The 25718-nt window shown below is 40.7% G+C and overlaps 1 protein-coding gene across 2 annotated transcripts in view; it reads left to right on the top strand.

The window, feature by feature from the left end:
* LOC139764677 (uncharacterized) overlaps window positions 1–25263 on the top strand; it is a 55275-nt gene extending 30012 nt beyond the window's left edge. For both annotated transcript variants that reach the window (XM_071691558.1, XM_071691557.1), the window contains exons 5-8: window positions 3154–4837; window positions 5143–5233; window positions 19631–19749; window positions 24545–25263. In XM_071691558.1, the coding sequence (XP_071547659.1) occupies window positions 3154–4837; window positions 5143–5233; window positions 19631–19749; window positions 24545–25051 (2401 nt within the window). In that variant the 3' untranslated portion in view covers window positions 25052–25263. The remainder of the gene's footprint in view (window positions 1–3153; window positions 4838–5142; window positions 5234–19630; window positions 19750–24544) is intronic.
* The last annotated feature ends 455 nt before the right edge of the window (window positions 25264–25718 follow it).

Genomic DNA, 25718 nt, shown 5'->3' with positions numbered 1-25718 from the left:
ATACCCCTCAGCACAACCAGTCCCAACAGACCTTTCCATGGTTTCTCCTGACCATTTCATTATCCCCTGGTTTAGTCTATGGAAAGCATGTTGCCCCCAGTATACCACATTGCCCCAGTTTGCTCTATCCTGCACATGCTTCACACCCTGCTCAGACCCAAAACACTTGAAGCATCTTGCACTCCATCTTTCCTCTTATTCCTGATTTTCTTTGTTTTCCTTGTTTCCTTCACTTCCAATATGGATAACTTCTTAGGCATTTACACCGGACTCATCCTTTCTATTTCAACTCTCATTCATACTCATACCACAACAATACTTCTCTCTTACCCTTTCGTCTATTTCCTTGTGCTACCTTGCTTACACGGGAAGTGAATGCAAGAGTTTTGGAAAGAGGGGCAGGTATGCAGTCTGTTGTGGATGAGAGAGCTTGGGAAGTGAGTCAGTTGTTGTTCGCTGATGATACAGCGCTAGTGGCTGATTCGGGTGAGAAACTGCAGAAGTTGGTGACTGAGTTTGGTAAAATGCGTGAAAGAAGAAAGCTGAGAATAAATGTGAATAAGAGCAAGGTTATTAGGTACAGTAGGGTTGAGGGACAAGTCAATTGGGAGGTAAGTTTGAATGGAGAAAAACTAGAGTAAGTGAAGTGCATTAGATATCTGGGAGTGGATTTGGCAGCAGATGGAACCATGGAAGCGGAAGTGAATCATAGAGTGGGGGAGGGGGCGAAAGTTCTGGGAGCATTGAAAAATGTGTGGAAGTCGAGAATGTTATCTTGGAAAGCAAAAATTGGTATGTTTGAAGGACTAGTGGTTCCAACAATGTTATATGGTTGCAAGGCATGGGCTATAGTTAGAGTTGTGCAGAGGAGGGTGGATGTGCTGGAAATGAGATGTTTGAGGACAGTATGTGGTGTGAGGAGGTTTGATTAAGTAATGAAAGGGTGAGAGAGATGTGTGGTAATAAAAAGAGTGTGGTTGAGAGAGCAGAAGAGGGTGTTTAGAAGTGGTTTGGTCACATGGAGAGAATGAGTGAGGAAAGATTGACAAAGAGGATATATATGTCAGAGGTGAAGGGAATGAGAAGTGGGAGACCAAATTGGAGGTGGAAAGATGGAATGAAAAAGATTTTGAGTGATCGGGGCCTGAACATGCAGGAGGGTGAAAGGCATGCAAAGAGTAGAGTGAATTGGAACGATGTGGTATACCAGGGTCGACGTGCTGTCAATGGATTGAACCAGGGCATGTGAAGTGTCTTGGGTAAACCATGGAAAGTTCTGTGGGACCTGGATGTGGAAAGGGAGCTGTGGTTTCAGTGCATCAACCACCTTGTTCCAATTCACTCTACCTTATATCCTCTCACTCTCTTGCATGTTCAGGCCCCAGTTTGTCAAAATCTTTTTCACTCCACTCTTCCACCTCCTGTTTAGTCTCCTGCTTCTCCTTGTTCTCTCTACCTTTGACACATATATCCTATTTGTCAACCTTTCCTCCCTCATTCTCTCTCATATATCCAAACTATTTCAACACACCCTCTTCTGCTGTGTGAACCACACACTTTTTAGTACCACACATCTCTCTTACTCTTTTGTTACTTATTCAATCAAACCACCTCACACCACATATTGTCCTCAAACATTTCACTTCCAATACATGCACCCTGTGTACAACCCATGCCTTGCAACCATATAATGTTGTTGGAACTACTATTCCTTCAAACATACCCATTTGTGCTCCCCAAGATAACATTCTCTCTTTCCACACATTCTTCATTGCTTCCAGAACCTTCGCCCCCTCCCCCACCCTGCGACTTACTTCCACTTCCATGGTTCCATTCGCTGCTAAGACCATTCCCAGATATGTAAAACACTTCACTTCCTCCAATTTTTCTCCATTCAAACTTACAGCCCGAGTAATTTGTCCCTCAGACCTACTGAACCTAATAACCTTGCTCTTATTCACATTTATGCTCGACTTTCTCCTTTCACACACTTTTCCTAACTCAGTTACCAACTTCTGTGGTTTCTCACTTGAATCAGTCACAAATGCTGTATCACCGACAAACAACAATAATGGAAGGAAAATTAGGTGAAATGAATGTCTTAGCATTAGTGATCATTAAATACGCATGCCTGTCTGACCATTACAATTAGAGTTTTGCTCATATTCTTAGAATCATTGGGGTTATCTGTAAAATACAAAATAGTAAAATTATATTGAAAATGTGTGAGATATCATGCAACGAGTGTCCAAACTGTGATATTCTTTGAGTGACTGAAGTGTGTAATATTTTTTCAAGATATGCCGTTAGTGACTTTTATGATTAATTGGTGGAAGCAAATATCAGCTGAGATTTGAAACAGAAACAGGATGCTTTGATTTGTCATGTGATGATGGGAGCAAACACCTAAAGGTATATAACATGATGAAGGGGGCAGTTTAAACATTTTTTGTGATCTGTAGTTGGTCCTGAGGGACTCTCTCCTGTAATGAAAAAAATAAGTCGGCTCACTTTCCTTCTATAATGTGCTGTACTCTACAAATGATAGCTTTGCAGTGCTTTCAACAAAAAATTAAGTTGGAAATTGTGGTTAGGGAAGGTGTTTGATGGCCCCGTTTGTTCCATCTCTGATGTTAAAGGATTCAGACCAAGAGCAATAAAACCATAATTGAGGGAATAAGGATTGAGTAAAAGAAAGGATGTAGGACTCCATACCAGCTAAGTTGTCTCTTCTATAGGGTCAGCATAGCAGTGGCAGTATGGCAAGCAAAGTAGTATTGGTCCAAAGAAAGGTCATTTTAAAATATTTGCAAGGAAGACCATTTATCTCTTCCAAAGTATTTACCCTCAGAGAAGAAATTATATGAGTGTTTTACTGGGAAAAGGTGATAAATCTTTCTACAGAGCTAGAACAGTGTTCATGGGTTTTAGAGTTCCTTATTTCATTGATTCAGTATTTTCCCGAGCAGTTATGGCTGAATATTGTACTGCAGAGCATTTTCATTGATGATGGAAGTTTCTGAATGTGCTAAACACTTTAAAGTTATGTTTTTTCTGTTAGCAATTAAAGCACTTGTAGATGCAATGCACTGCCTATACCAGGAAGAGCTGAAGTAGATAGGGATTTTACCATATGTTTTAATTCATTTTCAGATCCACAAGAAATATGGTCAGCAGTGACTTATCACCAACAAGAAGGCTCATTCAGGGGAAACAAACTGAAGTGTTTGATCAACCTAGTAAAAGTTTACAGAGTGAAACATGTTTGAAAAACATACCTGTGATGAATTCACAGTATCAGAGGGAAAAAAAAATCAAACATCAAAATCCCTCTGTTTTGATTGACTGTAAAGAGAAGAATGTTCCTTTGATCAACATAAAATCCACAGCTACTGTGGACTCAAATTATCTCAACAAAGATAGAACTATGTCCTCACAGGTTGCTTGTAACTGGCCAGATGAGGATAATAAAAAGTATGGTTTTGTTGATCAAAAACATTATGCCAATAAAACTATGAATTTAGAAAACTTTTGTAAATCATCTGTCAATGCTAAGGACCGAGACTGTAGATTCAGCATGGATAGTTTACTTAACTTAGTTGCAAAAATTCAAGAGAAATCAAACGATAATGAGAATGTAACACTGATGCCCTCTGAATCTGGTACCAGAAAAAGTTGCCATTGTAATGGTATTATTTCATTACAAAATGTAGATTCCTCATATGTTTCCACTCATTTAAAAGACACGTCTGGAAACTCTGCCTTAGATGCATTTGAAAATGATGACAGAGAAGAGGGTGAATTATGTGAAGATGATGAAATGAAAGAGCTAATGTCCCTGGTATCACAGAAACAACAGTTGGTGCATAAAGTTAAGATGTTGATAATGCAAAAGAAGAATTTAAGCTTACAAAGAGATAGTATAATGGATGGCTTCAATGGTGACACTGCTAAGCTTACAAAAATACTAAATGAAAATTCTTGTCTTTTAAAGGAACTGTCTACTTATATCCTCAAGCTTAATGCACAGATCAAATTCCTCAGTAGGAAAATAGATATATTAGAAAATAATAAAAGTTTTACAAAGACCACAGAAAAGTTAGGTTATCATAACAATAAACAAGTGAATGCCTCTGGATGCTCATTATTGACTCAAAAGAAACTTACGCTCACTATTTTGGAATTGCTTGAAAATATGGCGAACAAAAAGAAGCCTTTGCATGAAAGAACAAAAGATGAAAGCAATGACAAACTAGAAAAGAGTGCAGCCAAAACAGATTGTAGAATTTATCATGAGTCCCTGACTGAACAGCCAGCCAGCATCTTAAATAGTCATCTTCTTTGTGATGATAAAATCAGAGGAATGTGCACAGATAAGAAAAAGCATTTGCCAGAGCAGGTAGAGAAATTAGAAATGAAATCTGTAAATCGTGACCCCGAGGAAAATGGAGATGTTTGTTTGGGTACAACCGATATCTCAGCGCAAAAGGAGAATGACAGTATTGAGAAAGGCATAGGTTCTTTAGGTCATCCAAATTTAGAGGAAAGTCAACTAGTCCGAATAAGTGAGAACAAAAGTTCACGTTTGAATAAAAGGAGCCTAATGCAAATACAGTATCCACACAGTGTACAGAAAAATGACATTCAAAATGCTGTTAAAACACCTAAAGGGGATTTGTGCAAGGAAAGTGAGAAAATTTCTGTAAGCAAAGGGAAAATGTTAAATTCATCCAAGGATATGAACACACATTGGTGTCAGCCATGTAATGTTTTTTTCACTCATGTTTATGGTTATGTGAAGCACCTGGAATCATCAAAGCATATGGAGAAAATAAAGGTAATTTAGAATATTTCGTTTATAATTTTTATTATATTGAAGTACATTTGATATTGTTCCCCTTGCTGTGTCATAGAAACCTACTGTTAACTGATTATGCAGCTTGTCAGTCTACTGTTCCACCAGACATTTCCATCACTTGAGATAAATGATCAGGCAGAAGTATTATCTTGATTGTTAATATACATATTTTGGCATATTTTTTTTAATATAGGCTTTCTTTAGAAGATTTCTCTATGTCATGTGGACTAATTCAGCTTTACTTGGAATTTCTTAAATGTCTTGTATTTTATCTCCTGGAGTAGGATGACGATACAGAGAAATGGATACGAAAACTTCCACGCGATGATAGAGAAAGACAGTTGGAAGGCTCTGGAGGAAACCAAGAGACAGTGGGTATGTAATGTGGTTAATAACATTGTTAATAGTATTTCACAATGTTATATATTTTTTTTTATTTTGCTTTGTCGCTGTCTCCCACGTTAGCGAGGTAGCGCAAGGAAACAGACGAAAGAATGGCCCAACCCACCCACATACACATGTATATATATACACGTCCACACACACAAATATACATACCTATACATCTCATTGTATACATATATATATATATGCACACAGACATTATTTATTTATTTATTTTATTTATTTTGCTTTGTCGCCACCTCGCCACACATGAAATAACAACCCCCTCCCCCCTTATGTGTGCGAGGTAGCGCTAGGAAAGGACAACAAAGGCCCCATTCGTTCACACTCAGTCTCTAGCTGTCATGTAATAATGCACCAAAACCACAGCTCCCTTTCCACATCCAGGCCCCACAGAACTTTCCATGGTTTACCCCAGACACTTCACATGCCCTGGTTCAATCCATTTACAGCACGTCGACCCTGGTATACCACATCATTCCAATTCACTCTATTCCTTGCATGCCTTTCACCCTCCTGCATATTCAGGTCCCGATCCCTCAAAATCTTTTTCACACCATCTTTCCACCTCCAATTTGGTCTCCCACTTCTCCTCGTTCCCTCCACCTCTGACACATATATCCTCTTGGTCAATCTTTCCTCACTCATTCTCTTCATGTGACCAACCCATTTCAGAACACCCTCTTGTGCTCTCTCAACCACACTCTTTTTATTACCACACATCTCTCTTACCCTGTTATTACTTACTCAATTAAACCACCTCACATCACATATTGTCCTCAAACATCTCATTTCCAGCACATCCACCCTCCTGCGCACAACTCTATCCATAGCCCATGCTTCACAACCATATAACATTGTTGGAACCACTATTCCTTCAAACATACCCATTTTTGCTTTCCGACATAATGTTCTTGACTTCCACACATTCTTCAAGGCTCCCAGGATTTTCGCCCCCTCCCCCATCCTATGAGTCACTTCCACTTCCATGGTTCCATCCCCAGAATATCTAAAACACTTCACTTCCTCCAGTTTTTCTCCATTCAAACTTACCTCCCAATTGACTTTTCGCTCAACCCTACTGTACCTAATAACCTTGCTCTTATTCACATTTACTCTCAGCTTTCTTCTTTCACACACTTTACCAAAGTCAGTCACCAGCTTCTGCAGTTTCTCACTTCTGCAGCCACTAGTGCTGTATCACCAGCGAAAAACAACTGACTCACTTCCCAAGCTCTCTCATCCGCAACATACTGCATACTTGCCCCTCTTTCCAAAACTCTTGCATTCACCTCCCTTCAGAAAAGCTCCCAGACAGACACTAAAATTCAAACACTAAAATGTACAAGGGAGCATAAAAGACATGACAAATATATATACAGTTTGGCACTTCATTTGAAATGTGGGACAACATACACAAACTATGTAAAAGAAACACTTTGACAAATAGCAAAAGCTTCAATAAGATTTAGGCACTACAAATGTTAAAACAAATTTCTAGGGATAAGTTGGCATCTAACCATGTCCTAATCAGTGTGGTGGCTGTGTCCCAGGTTTATCAATGTTAGTTCAATTTCAGGCCTTGATGAAATGTTACCCCAACATGTGTTACCATACGAGCTAGGTTTAGTAAAAGCAAATTAGTTTCCTATTTGACCTAGATGCTCCAGGGTGTATGAAATATATTTACAAGGTACATTTCACAATGTAAACAAATGGCGTCCTAGCTTCGTCTCTTCGATGTATATCAACTGACTTTTATATTTCTCTCCTGTGTCTCCCCTGATGATGTGATTATTACACGAAAGTGCACTTGGGAACTTTTCGTGTTTCATTTTCCCCGTGGACTCATAGGAATGTATATGTCAGTGTATGTATATATATGTATACGGTGAAATGTATATGTATGTATATGTGCGTGTATGGTCATTTATGCATTGTATATACGTGTATGTGGGTGGGTTGGGCTATTCCGAATTTCTTTCCTCAAGCTATCTTGCTGATGCGGGAGAAGGTGATTAAGTATAATGAATTTTTTTTTTTTTTTTTTTTTTTTATACTTTGTCGCTGTCTCCCGCGTTTGCGAGGTAGCGCAAGGAAACAGACAAAAGAAATGGCCCAACCCCCCCCCCCATACACATGTACATACACACGTCCACACACGCAAATATACATACCTACACAGCTTTCCATGGTTTACCCCAGACGCTTCACATGCCTTGATTCAATCCACTGACAGCACGTCAACCCCTGTATACCACATGACTCCAATTCACTCTATTCCTTGCCCTCCTTTCACCCTCCTGCATGTTCAGGCCCCGATCACACAAAATCTTTTTCACTCCATCTTTCCACCTCCAATTTGGTCTCCCTCTTCTCCTCGTTCCCTCCACCTCCGACACATATATCCTCTTGGTCAATCTCTCCTCACTCATTCTCTCCATGTGCCCAAACCATTTCAAAACACCCTCTTCTGCTCTCTCAACCACCCTCTTTTTATTTCCACACATCTCTCTTACCCTTACGTTACTTACTCGATCAAACCACCTCACACCACACATTGTCCTCAAACATCTCATTTCCAGCACATCCATCCTCCTGCACACATCTCTATCCATAGCCCACGCCTCGCAACCATACAACATTGTTGGAACCACTATTCCCTCAAACATACCCATTTTTGCTTTCCGAGATAATGTTCTCGACTTCCACACATTTTTCAAGGCTCCCAAAATTTTCGCCCCCTCCCCCACCCTATGATCCACTTCCGCTTCCATGGTTCCATCCGCTGACAGATCCACTCCCAGATATCTAAAACACTTCACTTCCTCCAGTTTTTCTCCATTCAAACTCACCTCCCAATTGACTTGACCCTCACCCCTACTGTACCTAATAACCTTGCTCTTATTCACATTTACTCTCAACTTTCTTCTTCCACACACTTTACCAAACTCAGTCACCAGCTTCTGCAGTTTCTCACATGAATCAGCCACCAGCGCTGTATCATCAGCGAACAACAACTGACTCACTTCCCAAGCTCTCTCATCCCCAACAGACTTCATACTTGCCCCTCTTTCCAGGACTCTTGCATTTACCTCCCTTACAACCCCATCCATAAACAAATTAAACAACCATGGAGACATCACACACCCCTGCCGCAAACCTACATTCACTGAGAACCAATCACTTTCCTCTCTTCCTACACGTACACATGCCTTACATCCTCGATAAAAACTTTTCACTGCTTCTAACAACTTGCCTCCCACACCATATATTCTTAATACCTTCCACAGAGCATCTCTATCAACTCTATCATATGCCTTCTCCAGATCCATAAATGCTACATACAAATCCATTTGCTTTTCTAAGTATTTCTCACATACATTCTTCAAAGCAAACACCTGATCCACACATCCTCTACCACTTCTGAAACCGCACTGCTCTTCCCCAATCTGATGCTCTGTACATGCCTTCACCCTCTCAATCAATACCCTCCCATATAATTTACCAGGAATACTCAACAAACTTATACCTCTGTAATTTGAGCACTCACTCTTATCCCCTTTGCCTTTGTACAATGGCACTATGCACGCATTCCGCCAATCCTCAGGCACCTCACCATGAGTCATACATACATTAAATAACCTTACCAACCAGTCAACAATACAGTCACCCCCTTTTTTAATAAATTCCACTGCAATACCATCCAAACCTGCTGCCTTGCCGGCTTTCATCTTCCGCAAAGCTTTTACTACCTCTTCTCTGTTTACCAAATCATTTTCCCTAACCCTCTCACTTTGCACACCACCTCGACCAAAACACCCTATATCTGCCACTCTGTCATCAGACACATTCAACAAACCTTCAAAATACTCATTCCATCTCCTTCTCACATCACCGCTACTTGTTATCACCTCCCCATTTATGCCCTTCACTGAAGTTCCCATTTGCTCCCTTGTCTTATGCACCCTATTTACCTCCTTCCAGAACATCTTTTTATTCTCCCTAAAATTTACTGATAGTCTCTCACCCCAACTCTCATTTGCCCTTTTTTTCACCTCTTGCACCTTTCTCTTGACCTCCTGTCTCTTTCTTTTATACTTCTCCCACTCAATTGCATTTTTTCCCTGCAAAAATCGTCCAAATGCCTCTCTCTTCTCTTTCACTAATACTCTTACTTCTTCATCCCACCACTCACTACCCTTTCTAAACAGCCCACCTCCTACTCTTCTCATGCCACAAGCATCTTTTGCGCAATCCATCACTGATTCCCTAAATACATCCCATTCCTCCCCCACTCCCCTTACTTCCATTGTTCTCACCTTTTTCCATTCTGTACACAGTCTCTCCTGGTACTTCCCCACACAGGTCTCCTTCCCAAGCTCACTTACTCTCACCACCTTCTTCACCCCAACATTCACTCCTCTTTTCTGAAAACCCATACTAATCTTCACCTTAGCCTCCACAAGATAATGATCAGACATCCCTCCAGTTGCACCTCTCAGCACATTAACATCCAAAAGTCTCTCTTTCGCACGCCTGTCAATTAACACGTAATCCAATAACGCTCTCTGGCCATCTCTCCTACTTACATAAGTATACTTATGTATATCTCGCTTTTTAAACCAGGTATTCCCAATCATCAGTCCTTTTTCAGCACATAAATCTACAAGCTCTTCACCATTTCCATTTACAACACTGAACACCCCATGCATACCAATTATTCCCTCAACTGCCACATTACTCACCTTTGCATTCAAATCACCCATCACTATAACCCGGTCTCGTGCGTCAAAACCGCTAACACACTCATTTAGCTGCTCCCAAAACACTTGCCTCTCATGATCTCATGAATATAGATGAATAATTTATATTCATACATTGTACAAAGGCAAAGGGGATAAGAGTGAGTGCTCAAATTACAGAGGTATAAGTTTGTTGAGTATTCCTGGTAAATTATATGGGAGGGTATTGATTGAGAGGGTGAAGGCATGTACAGAGCATCAGATTAGGGATGAGCAGTGTGGTTTCAGAAGTGGTAGAGGATGTGTGGATCAGGTGTTTGCTTTAAAGAATGTATGTGAGAAATACTTAGAAAAGCAAATGGATTTGTATGTAGCATTTATGGATCTGGAGAAGGCATATGATAGAGTTGATAGAGATGCTCTGTGGAAGGTATTAAGAATATATGGTGTTGGAGGCAAGTTGTTAGAAGCAGTGAAAAGTTTTTATCGAGGATGTAAGGCATGTGTACGTGTAGGAAGAGAGGAAAGTGATTGGTTCTCAGTGAATGTAGGTTTGCGGCAGGGGTGGGTGATGTCTCCATGGTTGTTTAATTTGTTTATGGATGGGGTTGTTAGGGAGGTAAATGCAAGAGTTTTGGAAAGAGGGGCAAGTATGAAGTCTGTTGGGGATGAGAGAGCTTGGGAAGTGAGTCAGTTGTTGTTTGCTGATGATACAGCGCTGGTGGCTGATTCATGTAAGAAACTGCAGAAGCTGGTGACTGAGTTTGGTAAAGTGTGTGAAAGAAGAAAGTTAAGAGTAAATGTGAATAAGAGCAAGGTTATTAGGTACAGTTGGGTTGAGGGTCAAGTCAATTGGGAGGTAAGTTTGAATGGAGCAAAACTGGAGGAAGTAAGGTGTTTTAGATATCTGGGAGTGGATCTGGCAGCGGATGGAACTATGGAAGCGGAAGTGGATCATAGGGTGGGGGAGGGGGCGAAAATCCTGGGAGCCTTGAAGAATGTGTGGAAGTCGAGAACATTATCTCGGAAAGCAAAAATAGGTATGTTTGAAGGAATAGTGGTTCCAACAATGTTGTATGGTTGCGAGGCGTGGGCTATGGATAGAGTTGTGTGCAGGAGGATGGATGTGCTGGAAATGAGATGTTTGAGGACAATGTGTGGTGTGAGGTGGTTTGATCGAGTAAGTAACGTAAGGGTAAGAGAGATGTGTGGAAATAAAAAGAGCGTGGTTGAGAGAGCAGAAGAGGGTGTTTTGAAATGGTTTGGGCACATGGAGAGAATGAGTGAGGAAAGATTGACCAAGAGGATATATGTGTTGGAGGTGGAGGGAACGAGGAGAAGTGGGAGACCAAATTGGAGGTGGAAAGATGGAGTGAAAAAGATTTTGTGTGATCGGGGCCTGAACATGCAGGAGGGTGAAAGGAGGGCAAGGAAGAGAGTGAATTGGATTGATGTGGTATACCGGGGTTGACGTGCTGTCAGTGGATTGAATCAGGGCATGTGAAGCGTCTGGGGTAAACCATGGAAAGCTGTGTAGGTATGCATATTTGCGTGTGTGGACGTATGTATATACATGTGTATGGGGGTGAGTTGGGCCATTTCTTTCGTCTGTTTCCTTGCGCTACCTCGCAAACGCGGGAGACAGCGGCAAAAAAAAAAAAAAAAAAAAAAACATATATGCCATATCCTGCGTTATCGAAATATTGTTAAGAACAGAGGACTGAGCCTTAGAGGGAATATCCTCACTTGGCCCCTTTCTTTGTTCCATATACTCTTAAGATCTTCCACAAAGCACTTCTATTAACCCTATCATATGCCTTCTCTGGATCTGTAAATTCCACATACAAATCCATCTTTTTTTCTAAGTATTTCTCATACATTCTTCAAAGCAAACACCTGATCCACACATCCTCTACCGCTTCTGAAACCACGCTGCTCTTCCTCAGTCTGAGGCTCTGTACATGCCTTCACCCTCTCAGTCAGTACCCTTCCATATAATTATGCCTTTGTAGTTTGAACATTCACCTTTATCCTCTTTGCCTTCTCACAATGTCATTGCCTTCTCACAATGTCATTATACATGCATTCTGCCTGTCCTGAGGCTTTTCACCATGATCCATACATACATTGAATATCCTTACTAGGCAGTCAACAGCACAATCACCCTCTTTCTTGATAAATTCATCTGCAGTACCATCCAAGCCTGAGCCAGTTACTCAGTTTATTGACTAAACCCTAGTGGTGGATGAACAGATGGGTTGACTGTGGACTGACTGCTGTAACCAGGACTTGACCCTGGGCAGCCCGTGAATGTGTCACATTCAGGAACGCTAACCACTACACCATGGGAGTATCATTATTAATGCTGATCCCGTTACCAGAAATAAGAAAACTTATATTCAGTGAGATTAATTGCTCCATTTCAGTCATGACCACAATAAGAAAGTTGTCTCCCTTAGCCTAAACATCTACAGCCATTTAGGTCATTATTTTTATTACCTGTTTGCAATCTTCCACATCAACAAGGTAGCACCAGGAACAGGCAAAGAAATGACCTTATTCACTCACATCCACTGTCATGTATATTGCAGTGACAGTAAAGCACATATATTTTTAGTACATTCACTCTATTCTGCATTTTTGTCTAAGGCCCACACTTCATACCCATCTTTGCTCTCAAAGACAGTGACCTTTCTTTCCACACATTGTTTTTTTACACTTAAGACCTTTGCCCCCTCTGTCACCCTCTTGCTTCTTCATCTCCAAAGATTCATTCACTTTCATATCCACCCCAAGGTATCAAAACACTCCAGTTCCTCCAGGTTCTCTCATTCCAACTCACACTCCCATTAACCTGTTAAGCCTACTAACCTTGCTTTTATTCACATTTGGAAACTTTCCCAAAACCAGCTTGTGCAGTTTCTCATTCAGATTTGCCAGTAGTGTCATATAGTGCCTTATCACTAGTAAATGACAATTGATTCATGTCCCAGGCACCACTCCTCTCACCAGCAGGCTGCATATCTGTTCCTCTCTCAAGACCCTTGCAAATATTTACCTCCCTCATCATCCCACCCATAAACAAATTAAACAGCCATGATAACATTACCTTCCCTGCCACAGACCCATCCTCACCTAGAACCACTCTCCTTCTCACACACTTACATACACGCCATACTTTCGTGATAGAAACACATCACTGCTTCTGGTAACACCTTGGTAACACCTTCCACAGAGAGTCTCTCAACTCTATCATGTGCTTTCTCTTGATCCCTAAATGCCACTTACAAATCCTTCTGTTTCACTCAGTATTTCTTACACACATGCTAAACAAACATCTGATCTACACATCTTCAACCAATCCTGAAACTACTAATGCTCTGTGCTTTCAAGCACCTTGTCAGTCACAACTTGTCCATGCATCTTACTCAGTACAGTAGTAGACAAATATGTCTGTAATTCAGACACTCACTTTTGCCTGACATTTCATTACAAAATGGACTCTATACTTCCATTCTTCCAATTTTTAGGCACCTCACTTTCATCCATGCATACAATGAAAATCTTAGGTAACCAATCACCAACACAGGGACTCCTTTTCGTAAGAAATGCAGCTGCAGTACATTCACTCCAGCCAACTTGCTACACTTTATTTATGCAAAGCTTGCACCACGTCTTCTCTTGTTACCAAAGCATTTGGCACACCATTTAAACAAACAGATATTAGCAAAACATGGCCGTTATTCTTTTGTTTATTTTGTGACCTGTTGCATGATCTAATTTTAAATTTCTCCTTTCTGCTACAAGACTGATTTTTCTTATGACTTTATACTTAGAATCACTCCTCATGGTCTCTTGCTCTGTCCATATATGATAGCTGTTATCATCACATGAGCCCCTATGTGTTTACACTATGATAGGTTAGGGGCCCGAATGGCTTTTTCTAGGTAACTGATTATCTGTGCTAGTTAAGAGTTACAGGTGACAGATGTCTGGCAACAATACCTCCAGTCAGTAGTGCAATGATCAGTTCCTTAAAATGTGAGCAGGAAAATTTAGACTTTATGGCATATATTTTTAGGACTCTGTGGGGTTAGGAATGAAAGGATTTACCAGCAAGCTGTAGTGCTGGGATTTTAGCACAAAAGGTAGGGGGCCTCTGAACGCCAAGCAATAATAGGGCTCTCAAAAGATGTGTAGGTGAATTTTGTGGTGACACTTGGAAAGGTTTCTGAAGCCCTGCTTTGTGTGGTATTCTGCTATTCCCTGTACTGCTGAATCAGTCCCATCAGAACCATTCTCCACCCTCTTCCAGACTTCTTTACATTGATGGTCAAATATACTCCATGTATTCAATCATGACCTATCTATTTGCATGATTGATAAGTGTTAAAAAACTTACATAACATGTATATCAGTTTTTTAGTTAAGTAGTACCTCTTTTGTTTAAGCTTCTGATTTTCATGAAAAACTCTTGTTATCTGTAATGGAAACCACATACACAAATGCGCATCATATGTTCTCGTTCTCATTTTCTTGATATCCATGGTAAATGTTTACTACATCGTCTATTAATATTTCAATGGTATTTTGAGCCTTATAAATGATCTAAGGGTTGTAAAGCTTCCATGTATATGTAGTCATTAAAGTAGACTAGCTAGTCAAATAACAAACCCATCTTGTGAATACAGTAACCAATGAAAGTGCAGTCACCAGTTGCTAACTCAGTGAAAAATGTTAAACACAGGATAGGAATGTCTCCATTCCCTATTTCCCCTCATCAACATGAGTTTGATTTTTCTTGTTTGTTCCAGTGTTCAGATCAGGAATGGTCTCATGTAAGTGTTTAAAGATGTGCATGGAGATGTGTGAAGCAGTAAACTCTTGAGGAACCAAGTAATTTTTGAGGAGGCTGGTTGAATGATGTGCAGTTTGCAGTCATATGGTCAGCAGTTTCTCATATGGAAGTTATAAAGAAAAAGAGAGAAAAGATATGCATCTGTATTACCAGGGTAATCTTTAGGCAACTGTAGATGGTTAATGGGAGGCTTGGTGTGTGCACAGAGAGGGCTCCCCTTCCTGCACTGCACAGAGTGGCTGTTATGAGAGTTTAAGGAAGCCCCAGAGTAAGTGATGATTTCTCGTTGCTCTGATATCAGTATGGTGCTTTGGAGATAGGTCTGGAAGCTCTTTTTTGCTCTTCAGGTGTTGCTGAAGGAGAAAGGTAAATGTGAACTGGAGGACCCAACTTAAAGATTGGCATGAAGTTGGAGTGGGAATTTGAGTTAGACTTTTTTAACCATGTGGATGGTGCAGTGTGTTTGAAGGAGTTCTTGGATGAATCCTGATGTCCCTCATCACCATGGAAAGAGCTAAGGAGACCATCCAGGTAATGAGGACCTCAGTCTTCTTGGACCCAGGGCTGTTTTCCACATTCTGTTTTTATGAAGACAGTGGCATTTAAGTGCTTTCTGAATAAAGTCCTTTCCTTTATTAGAGCTATCAGAAAGAATGGGCCTCTTAGCAGTGGATAAGAACATGTTTATTCAGTCCTTGCACCTACAAGAGGGTGCTTTATATGGACCAGTGCTCTTTGTGCTCAGTCCTATGCTCTTCGAGGTCACTCCCAAGCCAGCTGAAATATATATTAGGATAGAGGTTTAAGAGGATAACTGTGTTATGGATTGGTTTGGATTTTTGATGTACTTATAAATCTTGGTTTAAAAACCTGGTTTAAAAAAGCGAGATATACATAAGTATACTTATGTAAGTAGGAGAGATGGCCAGAGAGCGTTATTGGATTACGTGTTAATTGACAGGCGTGCGAAAGAGAGACTTTTGGATGTCAATGTGCTGAGAGGTGCAACTGGAGGGATGTCTGATCATTATCTTGTGGAGGCTAAGGTGAAGATTAGTATGGGTTTTCAGAAAAGAAGAGTGAATGTTGGGGTGAAGAAGGTGGTGAGAGTAAGTGAGCTTGGGAAGGAGACCTGTGTGAAGAAGTATCTGGAGAGACTGTGTACAGAATGGAAAAAGGTGAGAACAATGGAAGTAAGGGGAGTGGGGGAGGAATGGGATGTATTTAGGGAATCAGTGATGGATTGCGCAAAAGATGCTTGTGGCATGAGAAGAGTGGGAGGTGGGCTGTTTAGAAATGGTAGTGAGTGGTGGGATGAAGAAGTAAGAGTATTAGTGAAAGAGAAGAGAGAGGCATTTGGACGATTTTTGCAGGGAAAAAATGCAATTGAGTGGGAGAAGTATAAAAGAAAGAGACAGGAGGTCAAGAGAAAGGTGCAAGAGGTGAAAAAAAGGGCAAATGAGAGTTGGGGTGAGAGACTATCAGTAAATTTTAGGGAGAATAAAAAGATGTTCTGGAAGGAGGTAAATAGGGTGCGTAAGACAAGGGAGCAAATGGGAACTTCAGTGAAGGGCGTAAATGGGGAGGTGTTAACAAGTAGTGGTGATGTGAGAAGGAGATGGAATGAGTATTTTGAAGGTTTGTTGAATGTGTCTGATGACAGAGTGGCAGATATAGGGTGTTTTGGTCGAGGTGGTGTGCAAAGTGAGAGGGTTAGGGAAAATGATTTGGTAAACAGAGAAGAGGTAGTAAAAGCTTTGCGGAAGATGAAAGCCGGCAAGGCAGCAGGTTTGGATGGTATTGCAGTGGAATTTATTAAAAAAGGGGGTGACTGTATTGTTGACTGGTTGGTAAGGTTATTTAATGTATGTATGACTCATGGTGAGGTGCCTGAGGATTGGCGGAATGCGTGCATAGTGCCATTGTACAAAGGCAAAGGGGATAAGAGTGAGTGCTCAAATTACAGAGGTATAAGTTTGTTGAGTATTCCTGGTAAATTATATGGGAGGGTATTGATTGAGAGGGTGAAGGCATGTACAGAGCATCAGATTGGGGAAGAGCAGTGTGGTTTCAGAAGTGGTAGAGGATGTGTGGATCAGGTGTTTGCTTTGAAGAATGTATGTGAGAAATACTTAGAAAAGCAAATGGATTTGTATGTAGCATTTATGGATCTGGAGAAGGCATATGATAGAGTTGATAGAGATGCTCTGTGGAAGGTATTAAGAATATATGGTGTGGGAGGCAAGTTGTTAGAAGCAGTGAAAAGTTTTTATCGAGGATGTAAGGCATGTGTACGTGTAGGAAGAGAGGAAAGTGATTGGTTCTCAGTGAATGTAGGTTTGCGGCAGGGGTGTGTGATGTCTCCATGGTTGTTTAATTTGTTTATGGATGGGGTTGTTAGGGAGGTAAATGCAAGAGTTTTGGAAAGAGGGGCAAGTATGAAGTCTGTTGGGGATGAGAGAGCTTGGGAAGTGAGTCAGTTGTTGTTCGCTGATGATACAGCGCTGGTGGTGGATTCATGTGAGAAACTGCAGAAGCTGGTGACGGAGTTTGGTAAAGTGTGTGGAAGAAGAAAGTTAAGAGTAAATGTGAATAAGAGCAAGGTTATTAGGTACAGTAGGGTTGAGGGTCAAGTCAATTGGGAGGTGAGTTTGAATGGAGAAAAACTGGAGGAAGTGAAGTGTTTTAGATATCTGGGAATGGATCTGTCAGCGGATGGAACCATGGAAGCGGAAGTGGATCATAGGGTGGGGGAGGGGGCGAAAATTTTGGGAGCCTTGAAAAATGTGTGGAAGTCGAGAACATTATCCCGGAAAGCAAAAATGGGTATGTTTGAAGGAATAGTGGTTCCAACAATGTTGTATGGTTGCGAGGCGTGGGCTATGGATAGAGTTGTGCGCAGGAGGATGGATGTGCTGGAAATGAGATGTTTGAGGACAGTGTGTGGTGTGAGGTGGTTTGATCGAGTAAGTAACGTAAGGGTAAGAGAGATGTGTGGAAATAAAAAGAGCGTGGTTGAGAGAGCAGAAGAGGGTGTTTTGAAATGGTTTGGGCACATGGAGAGAATGAGTGAGGAAAGATTGACCAAGAGGATATATGTGTCGGAGGTGGAGGGAACGAGGAGAAGAGGGAGACCAAATTGGAGGTGGAAAGATGGAGTGAAAAGGATTTTGTGTGATCGGGGCCTGAACATGCAGGAGGGTGAAAGGAGGGCAAGAAATAGAGTGAATTGGAGCGATGTGGTATACAGGGGTTGATGTGCTGTCAGTGGATTGAATCAAGGCATGTGAAGCGTCCGGGGTAAACCATGGAAAGCTGTGTAGGTATGTATATTTGCGTGTGTGGACGTGTGTATGTACATGTGTATGGGGGGGGGGGTTGGGCCATTTCTTTCGTCTGTTTCCTTGCGCTACCTCGCAAACGCGGGAGACAGCGACAAAGTATAAAAAAAAAAAAAAAAGAAAAAAAAATAAATCTTGGTGAAGTGCTGTGGAATGCATGTATAGTGCCATTGTATAATAGCAAGAGAGACAAAAGTGAGTGTTTGAGTTACAAAGTTATAAGTTTGTTGAGTGTACTTGGTAAGGTGTGTGGGGAGACTCAGGAGATATCCTTCCTGAAGGAGTGGGCCTTAGTCATGTCCTGTGTGGCTATTGCCCTTGACACCATCCAGTGGTAGAGTGGCCATCACCCGCTATAAGCTCAGGAACTGGTCAACGCCCTGGTAGCAGCCATCATCACCCGGATCAACCACTACCTGAATGACTGGGACTGCCAGCTGGCAGCTGCCTTCCACTAAAAGTTCTGGCTTCACTGGCTGCACAGGTTCAACAGCAACCTAATGATCTCTGTCAAGGTCACCACGGAGGACGAGGTAGAGAGAGCACTGAGGGACCAGAATGGTGATGGTACAACCCACTCCAGCAATAAAATCATACGATAAACCTGGTTGAAAAAAATGAGATAATCATGTGAGAAATTGAGTAGGATAAAAGAATGCTGCACAGATATACAAATTCTACATGCCATGCTGACGTATTTCTGACTTACAACCATTTCGAGATAAAACCAGTCGGTCAGAACAGAACTCGGATGTATTTCGGGAAGCATCTGTAATGCAATATAAGTATGAATACATACACGTACATACACATGTACTTATTCATACTTGGTCACCATCATCCATTCCCATTGCCACCCAGCCCCACAGAAGACAGCATATATGCATGTGAGAAAAGAAAAAATATGTATACATTCTTTTCCTTTCTTTTGCAATTAATCCCCCCACCCTTCCTGCAAGATTGCTCCAGGAAACAGGTGAAGAAAGGCCACATCCTCTCACATTCATGCTCAAGCTGTCGTGTGTAATGCCCTGAAACCTCATCTCCCTATATAGGCCTCACAGACCTTTCCATGGTTTATCCCAGATGTTTCACATGCCATAGTTCAGTCCATTGATTTGCACATAGACCCCAGTATACCACAGTGTTCCAGTTCACCCTATCTCTTGCATGCCTTTTGCCCTCCTGCATACTTTCAGTTTCTTCAATTACTACTGTACACTTTTGTGTAAGTTTAAACTTAATTAATCCTTTGATAGTACACTTTGTATGATTATCAGGCATTCCTATTAAGATTTCCTCTGTTGTGTGTGCTTTTTGCATAATTTTTAATATGATTTGATATACAGAAGTACTTGGTAGTTGTCATCCTCACCATGCCACAATTGTATATGAATTTATTAATGTGAGTTTGTTCTTCCAGGGGTTGAATTTCTTCACTCAGCTAAAGCCTTCTTTTGTGAGTTGTGTGAGTGTATTATTTGGAATACAGGGGAAGCTGTTACTCATCCTCAGTCTCCTCTTCATGTTCAGAAGTATAAGGTTTGTTCTTTGCTTATTTTTGAACACAGCTTGTACCTCTTTCATACTTATTCACCATTTTCCATGTTAATGAGGTAGTGCCAGGAACAGATGAAGAAATGATCTCCTTCAGTCACATCCATACTGTAGCTGTCATGTATATTGTACTGAAACCAGATCCTCCTTTCCTCAGTCAAACTCCATAGACCTTTTTTGTGGTTTCCCCCAACAGCTTCATGGCTCAAACCATTGATCATATGTCATCCCCTGTAAACAACATAGCTTGAGTTCACTTTCTCCTTTGAATGCCCTGCATCCTCCAGCATATTCAGACCCCATGTAAAGTCATCTTTCAGTTGATCCTTTTGCCTCCTCCTTGGTTCCCTCCTTTCCTTGTTCCTTCAACTTCTGATTTGTATACCCTCTCAGTCATTCTTACTTCACACAACCTCTTTATATGTCCAGATCATTTCAGCAAACCCTTTTCAGTGCTTTCCTCTTACTAGCTCTTCTGTCTCTTAAAGTATTATTTTTTATTTGATTAATCTTCCTTACTTCACACATCATCCTCAGACATTTCAGTTAGAACACATTCACTCTATTCTTTATAGGGCTACTCATTTACTATTTGTGAAAGTCCAGTCACATAGAATTCCTTGGTGGCAAAGGTCTGGATGAAAGTTAATGTACTGTAATAAAAAGTAATTATAATAAGTGTGTTATGATTCATTCCAAGCTGATGTGGGCTCTCAGAAATATTTGAAGAGATAATATTATCCCTGAAGTAAGAGAGAAAGAATTCTACCTCCTTATTCTCCATAAGGAGTTGGGAGTGGGGAGCTGGAAACCCTCCCCTTCCTGCTTTTGAAATTCTAAGAGAGGAAACAGGAGTCATGTGGGGAGTGCTCATCCTCCTCAAAGGCTCAGATTGGGATGTCTGAATGTGTGTAGATGTAACCAAGATGAGGAGAAAGGAGAGATGGTAGTAAGTTTGAGGAAAGAAACCTTGATGTTCTGGCTCTGAGCAGAATGAAGCTCAAGGGTAAAGGGTTTGGAAATGTCTTGGGAGTAAAGTCAGGGGTTGGTGAGAGGACAAGAGCTAAGGAAGCAGTAGCGTTACTCCTGAAGCAGGAATTGTTGTGGGAGTTTGTGATAGAGCGTAAGGAAATAAATTCTGTATTGATTTGGGTAAAACTGAAAGTGGATGGAGAGAGATGGTTGATTATTGACGCTTATGTGCCTGGTCACTAGAAGAAAGAACATGAGGCAAGTGTTTTGGGAGCAGATGAGTGAGTGTGTCTGAAGTTTTGTTGCACAAGACCAGGTAATAATAATAGGTGATTTGAATGCAGTGGGTCTTGTTGCAGTTGAGGGTATAGTTGGTGTGCATGGGGTATTGAGTGTTGTGAATGGAAATGGTGAAAAGCTTGTGGATTTATGTGTTGCAAAAAGACTTGTGATTGGGAATACCTGCATTGAAAAGAGATATACACAGGTATACATATGTGGGTAGGAGAGATGGTCAAAGGGCATTATTAGACTACATATGAATTGATAGGTTTGTAAAAGAGAAACTTTTGGATGTGAATGTGCTGAGAGGGACAGCTGGTGAGATGTCTGATTACAATCTTGTGGAGGCAAAGGTGAAGTTTTCAAAGAGAAGAGAGAATGTTGGGGAGAAGAGCAGTGAGAGTAAGTGAGCTTAGACAGAAGACTTCTGTGAGGAAATACCAGGACAGATTGAGTGTTGAATGGCAGAAGGTGAAAGCAAATGTAGTGAGGGGAGTGGATGAAGAATGGGATGTGTTTAGGGATGGAGATGGGAGATTGGTAGATTAGAAAAGGTTTTGAGCTATTGGGGCCTGAACATATAAGAGGGTGAGAGGCTTGCAAGGAATAGAGTGAATACAAGAGGGTGAGAGGCTTGCAAGGAATAGAGTGAATTGGAAAGATGTGGTATACTGGGGTCGACGTGCTGTCAATGGACTGAACCAGGGGATGTAAAGTGTCTAGGGTAAAGCATTTTAAGGTGTGTGGGGCATGGATATGGACGGGAAGCTGTGGTTTCAGTGCATTACACATGACATCTGGAGACTGAGTGTAAACGAATGTGGGCTTTTTGTCTGTATTCCTGGCGCTACCTTGCTGAAGCAGGGGATAGCGTTGCTGTTTTCCTGTGGGGAGGGGTAGTAACAGGAACGAATGAAGGCAAGCAAGTATGAATAGGCACATGTTTATGAATGTAATGTCTGCGTAGGTGTGTGTATATTTGCGTATGTGGGTGTTTATGTATATATGAGTGGATTGGCCATTCTTTTTCTGTTTCCTGGCACTACCTTGCTGACATGGTAACAGCAATTATGTATGATGATATATTTGCTTTGTCGCTGTCTCCCGCATTAGCGAGGTAGCGCAAGGAAACAGACGAAAGAATGGCCCAACCCACCCACATACACATGTATATACATACACGTCCACACACGCAAATATACATACCTATACGTCTCAACATATACATATATATACACACAGACATATACATATATACACATGTACATAATTCATACTGTCTGCCTTTATTCATTCTCATCGCCACCTCGCCACACATGAAATAACAACTCCCTCCCCCCTAATGTGTGCAAGGTAGCACTAGGAAAAGAGAACAAAGGCCACGTTCATTCACACTCAGTCTCTAGCTGTCATGTAATAATGCACCGAAACCACGGCTCCCTTTCCACATCCAGGCCCCACAGAACTTTCCATGGTTTACCCCAGACGCTTCACATGCCCTGGTTCAATCCATTGACAGCACGTCGACCCCGGTATACCACATCGTTCCAATTCACTCTATTCCTTGCACGCCTTTCACCCTCCTGCATGTTCAGGCCCCGATCACTCAAAATCTTTTTCACTCCATCTTTCCACCTCCAATTTGGTCTCCCACTTCTCGTTCCCTCCACCTCTGACACATATATCCTCTTGGCCAATCTGTCCTCACTCATATGACCAAACCATTTCAAAACACCCTTTTCTGCTCTCTCAACCACACTCTTTTTATTACCACACATCTCTCTTACCCTTTTATTACTTACTCGATCATGATATAATTATTGATATGTGTACATATATATATACATGTATGTATACATGTGTGTATATGAGTGGATGGTTTTGTTCATGTGTTTGCTGATTACAAATTGTCTGTCTTCTGATGCTTTCTCCTACTTTTTATCAGTCAAAAAAGTTTTACTTTTTAATCTCATCTCTTCCTTGTGCATAAAGTTTGAGACAAATGTCTCTTTTCAAATAATTTTTTTTTCTGAAGCAAGCATTTGTCTCACATATCCACTAATGTGGTAGCCACTTGCACTGAGCAGTTTTAAAAGCTATAACAGTGTATTTAATAGAATTATGCTTATCTTAACTATGTTTTTTATTATTTTTACGGGGATGACGTCCGACTTAGTGTGCCTATAGTAGAATTTCTCCAAAAAATGTTGTCTTTTCCTGATATGTTTTCAAAGGCAATGTCACTTACATTTTAGTACTTTGCCATCTCTTATGGCCTTGATTACCATCTGCAGATGTCTTGGAATGGAATTGGCAAAGTTTCTGAAGTATTTTATAGGTCTGTGTTTTGAGTCCATATGGTCTCTATCTCCTGAACAAGGCAAGGCATTAATGAGGTGTCACAGAAAGTAGGGTAGGCTTTCATCTGGTCCCAGCAGTTCTTGATTTGGTTAAGGTCTGGAGTTTTCACAGGCCACTTCAGCAGTTGAATACTTTTCTCTGATAACTAGTTCATCATGTTTCTAGCCTTATTGTGGGTAGCACTGTCCTGCATAAAGTGATTACACCTATGAACCTCATAAAAAGGAATCACCTGCATTCATTGTAATTTTTTAGGTTAGAAGTACAACCTTTTCCTGACCACTGCACCACTAAAGCAACCCATCATCATCACACTATTTGGGTGTTGCACTGTGGCATGGGAGTCATACCAGCTGGCATCCTCTGGCCTCCTCACACTTCCCTGCTTTACTCCACTGTTTTTCACTCCAGTCCTTGTATTACCATACAACTGTGAGGTGTTTGCAGTTCATGTCATCCATAAACAGGGGTTTGGCTTGGCTGAGGAAATGTGAAGGTCCTTTGGCAAGTGATGTTGAGTGGTTTCTTGAGAGACATTTCCTAGAAGTTTTGTATAGTTGAAATGTGGGGTTATTTCAATACTTATCATTTTAGGGGGTTACCTATAGATTTGGACATCTTCCTTGGGTGATCAGGCATAGGTTTTCATGGTGGGATGGTGATGTCAGGGCAGCCATGAGCAGTGGCAAGGAGTCACCTGATCGTATGTTTTGAACACCCAGTGCATCTAGAAATCTCAGAAGTACCCCACATGTTTTTGCTTCAAAGTGAAAATTTGGGCTTTTTTTTTCCTCCTGAGAAAGATGACAGCCAACCATCATTGAAGCACAGGTGGAAGAAATATAGTGGCCTGAAGCAATATTTCCAAAATGAAGTGGCATCCTGCTTGATTAAAAAAAAAAACATCCTTCCGTTAAGATTTTTGAGACAGGCTGCTGATGGTCTCACTATTAAAAAAACTTGTCTCACTGACCATATATATGATGATGTTACCCTGAGAGTGTCATATGCTTATAACTACAGTAAATCTTTGCAGTGCATCGCCTTTGAAAATATATGGGGACGGACAAGGTTTCTATTGGACGGTGTTATTGCATGTTGACTTTACGTGCTGGAAAATTACAGGATTTTTTTGTATTTATTTTCTATTGTTTTTGATTCACAGGAACATGTCTTAATAAACACAAATCAAGAAATGGATTTTCTTCAAGCAAAAATGGCTGCTTTTACTAAATACTGTAAAGAGAGAATAGCCAGATCAAAAGGTACAGCAAAAAAGGAACCTAAGGAAACCAATGGAACAACAGAAAATTTCCATAAAACACCTGAAGTTTGCTCCAATGAGGTTAAATGTATGAATGATGTAGATGTGATATACCTGGGTGATAGAGAAGGCAAAAGAAAGAAATTGGATAATCCTAGTGAAAATAAGCGGAAATTAATCAGTTATGAAAAAGATAGAAAAAAAATTAAATTAGCTTCTAAAGAGATAAAAGTTTCTGAAAAAACAGGTAAAGTTTCTGAAAAAAGCAATAAGAGTGGATGGAAGACTGAATTTCCATCAGACGTTAAGAATACCCAAGGACAAAGTGACAACCGGTTATCCCCAGCTGAAGTGTGGACGAAAGCCCTTCCCAGTGTGCATCTTCGTGAGAAGCCACATTCTCTTTGAAATTAGATAAATGTAGTCATTCACTGTAAGACAGAGATAAACAAGTTCCTAGGAAAGAGGAACATCAGCATTTAAAACAAATAATCAGTTATCAAATGTATTCAGACATGACAATGGAGCAATGACACAAGAAGTGCACTGGAGATTTAATCTGCAAAACCAAGGTAGAAAGAAGAAAACATTAAGTTGAGGAGAAGGAAGGAATCATATTGTATTTATATGTAAAGCTATAGAAGTATGTGCAACTAAGCACAACTTTTTAGCTAAGGCAACTGTTTTGCTAAAACTACCATAACTCCTGTTTCTACGGATTTAAGGATAATTATGACATTGCAAATATAACTAAGAATCTTACCATTCCTACTACTATTTCTAAAGCTGTTAAGGAGTCATTGCAAGTAAAACTTCACTTGATATCATAATCTTCATGAGAATAAAGCAAAAGTGAGGAAAAATTGTGCTCTTATCTTTAGATGATAAATTACACATGAAAATAAAGAAATCCTAGCGAAGACTTATAAAGCTTCATTAGTTTCCACCAGTTGTACTGGAAATGAGATGGATTTTGATGAAAGCTATTGTTCCGAAAGGAAATAAATCCATGTTATATAAAGATGAATCCCACTTAATTTAGTCCAGCTAACAAAATTTTTTAGAAATTAGTTGA

Source organism: Panulirus ornatus, chromosome 50 (genome assembly GCF_036320965.1).
Source record: "Panulirus ornatus isolate Po-2019 chromosome 50, ASM3632096v1, whole genome shotgun sequence".
NCBI classification, from domain to species: Eukaryota; Metazoa; Arthropoda; class Malacostraca; order Decapoda; family Palinuridae; genus Panulirus; species Panulirus ornatus.
Note: the sequence above shows the minus strand (reverse complement) of the source record. Positions and strands in the feature narration are given on the sequence as shown.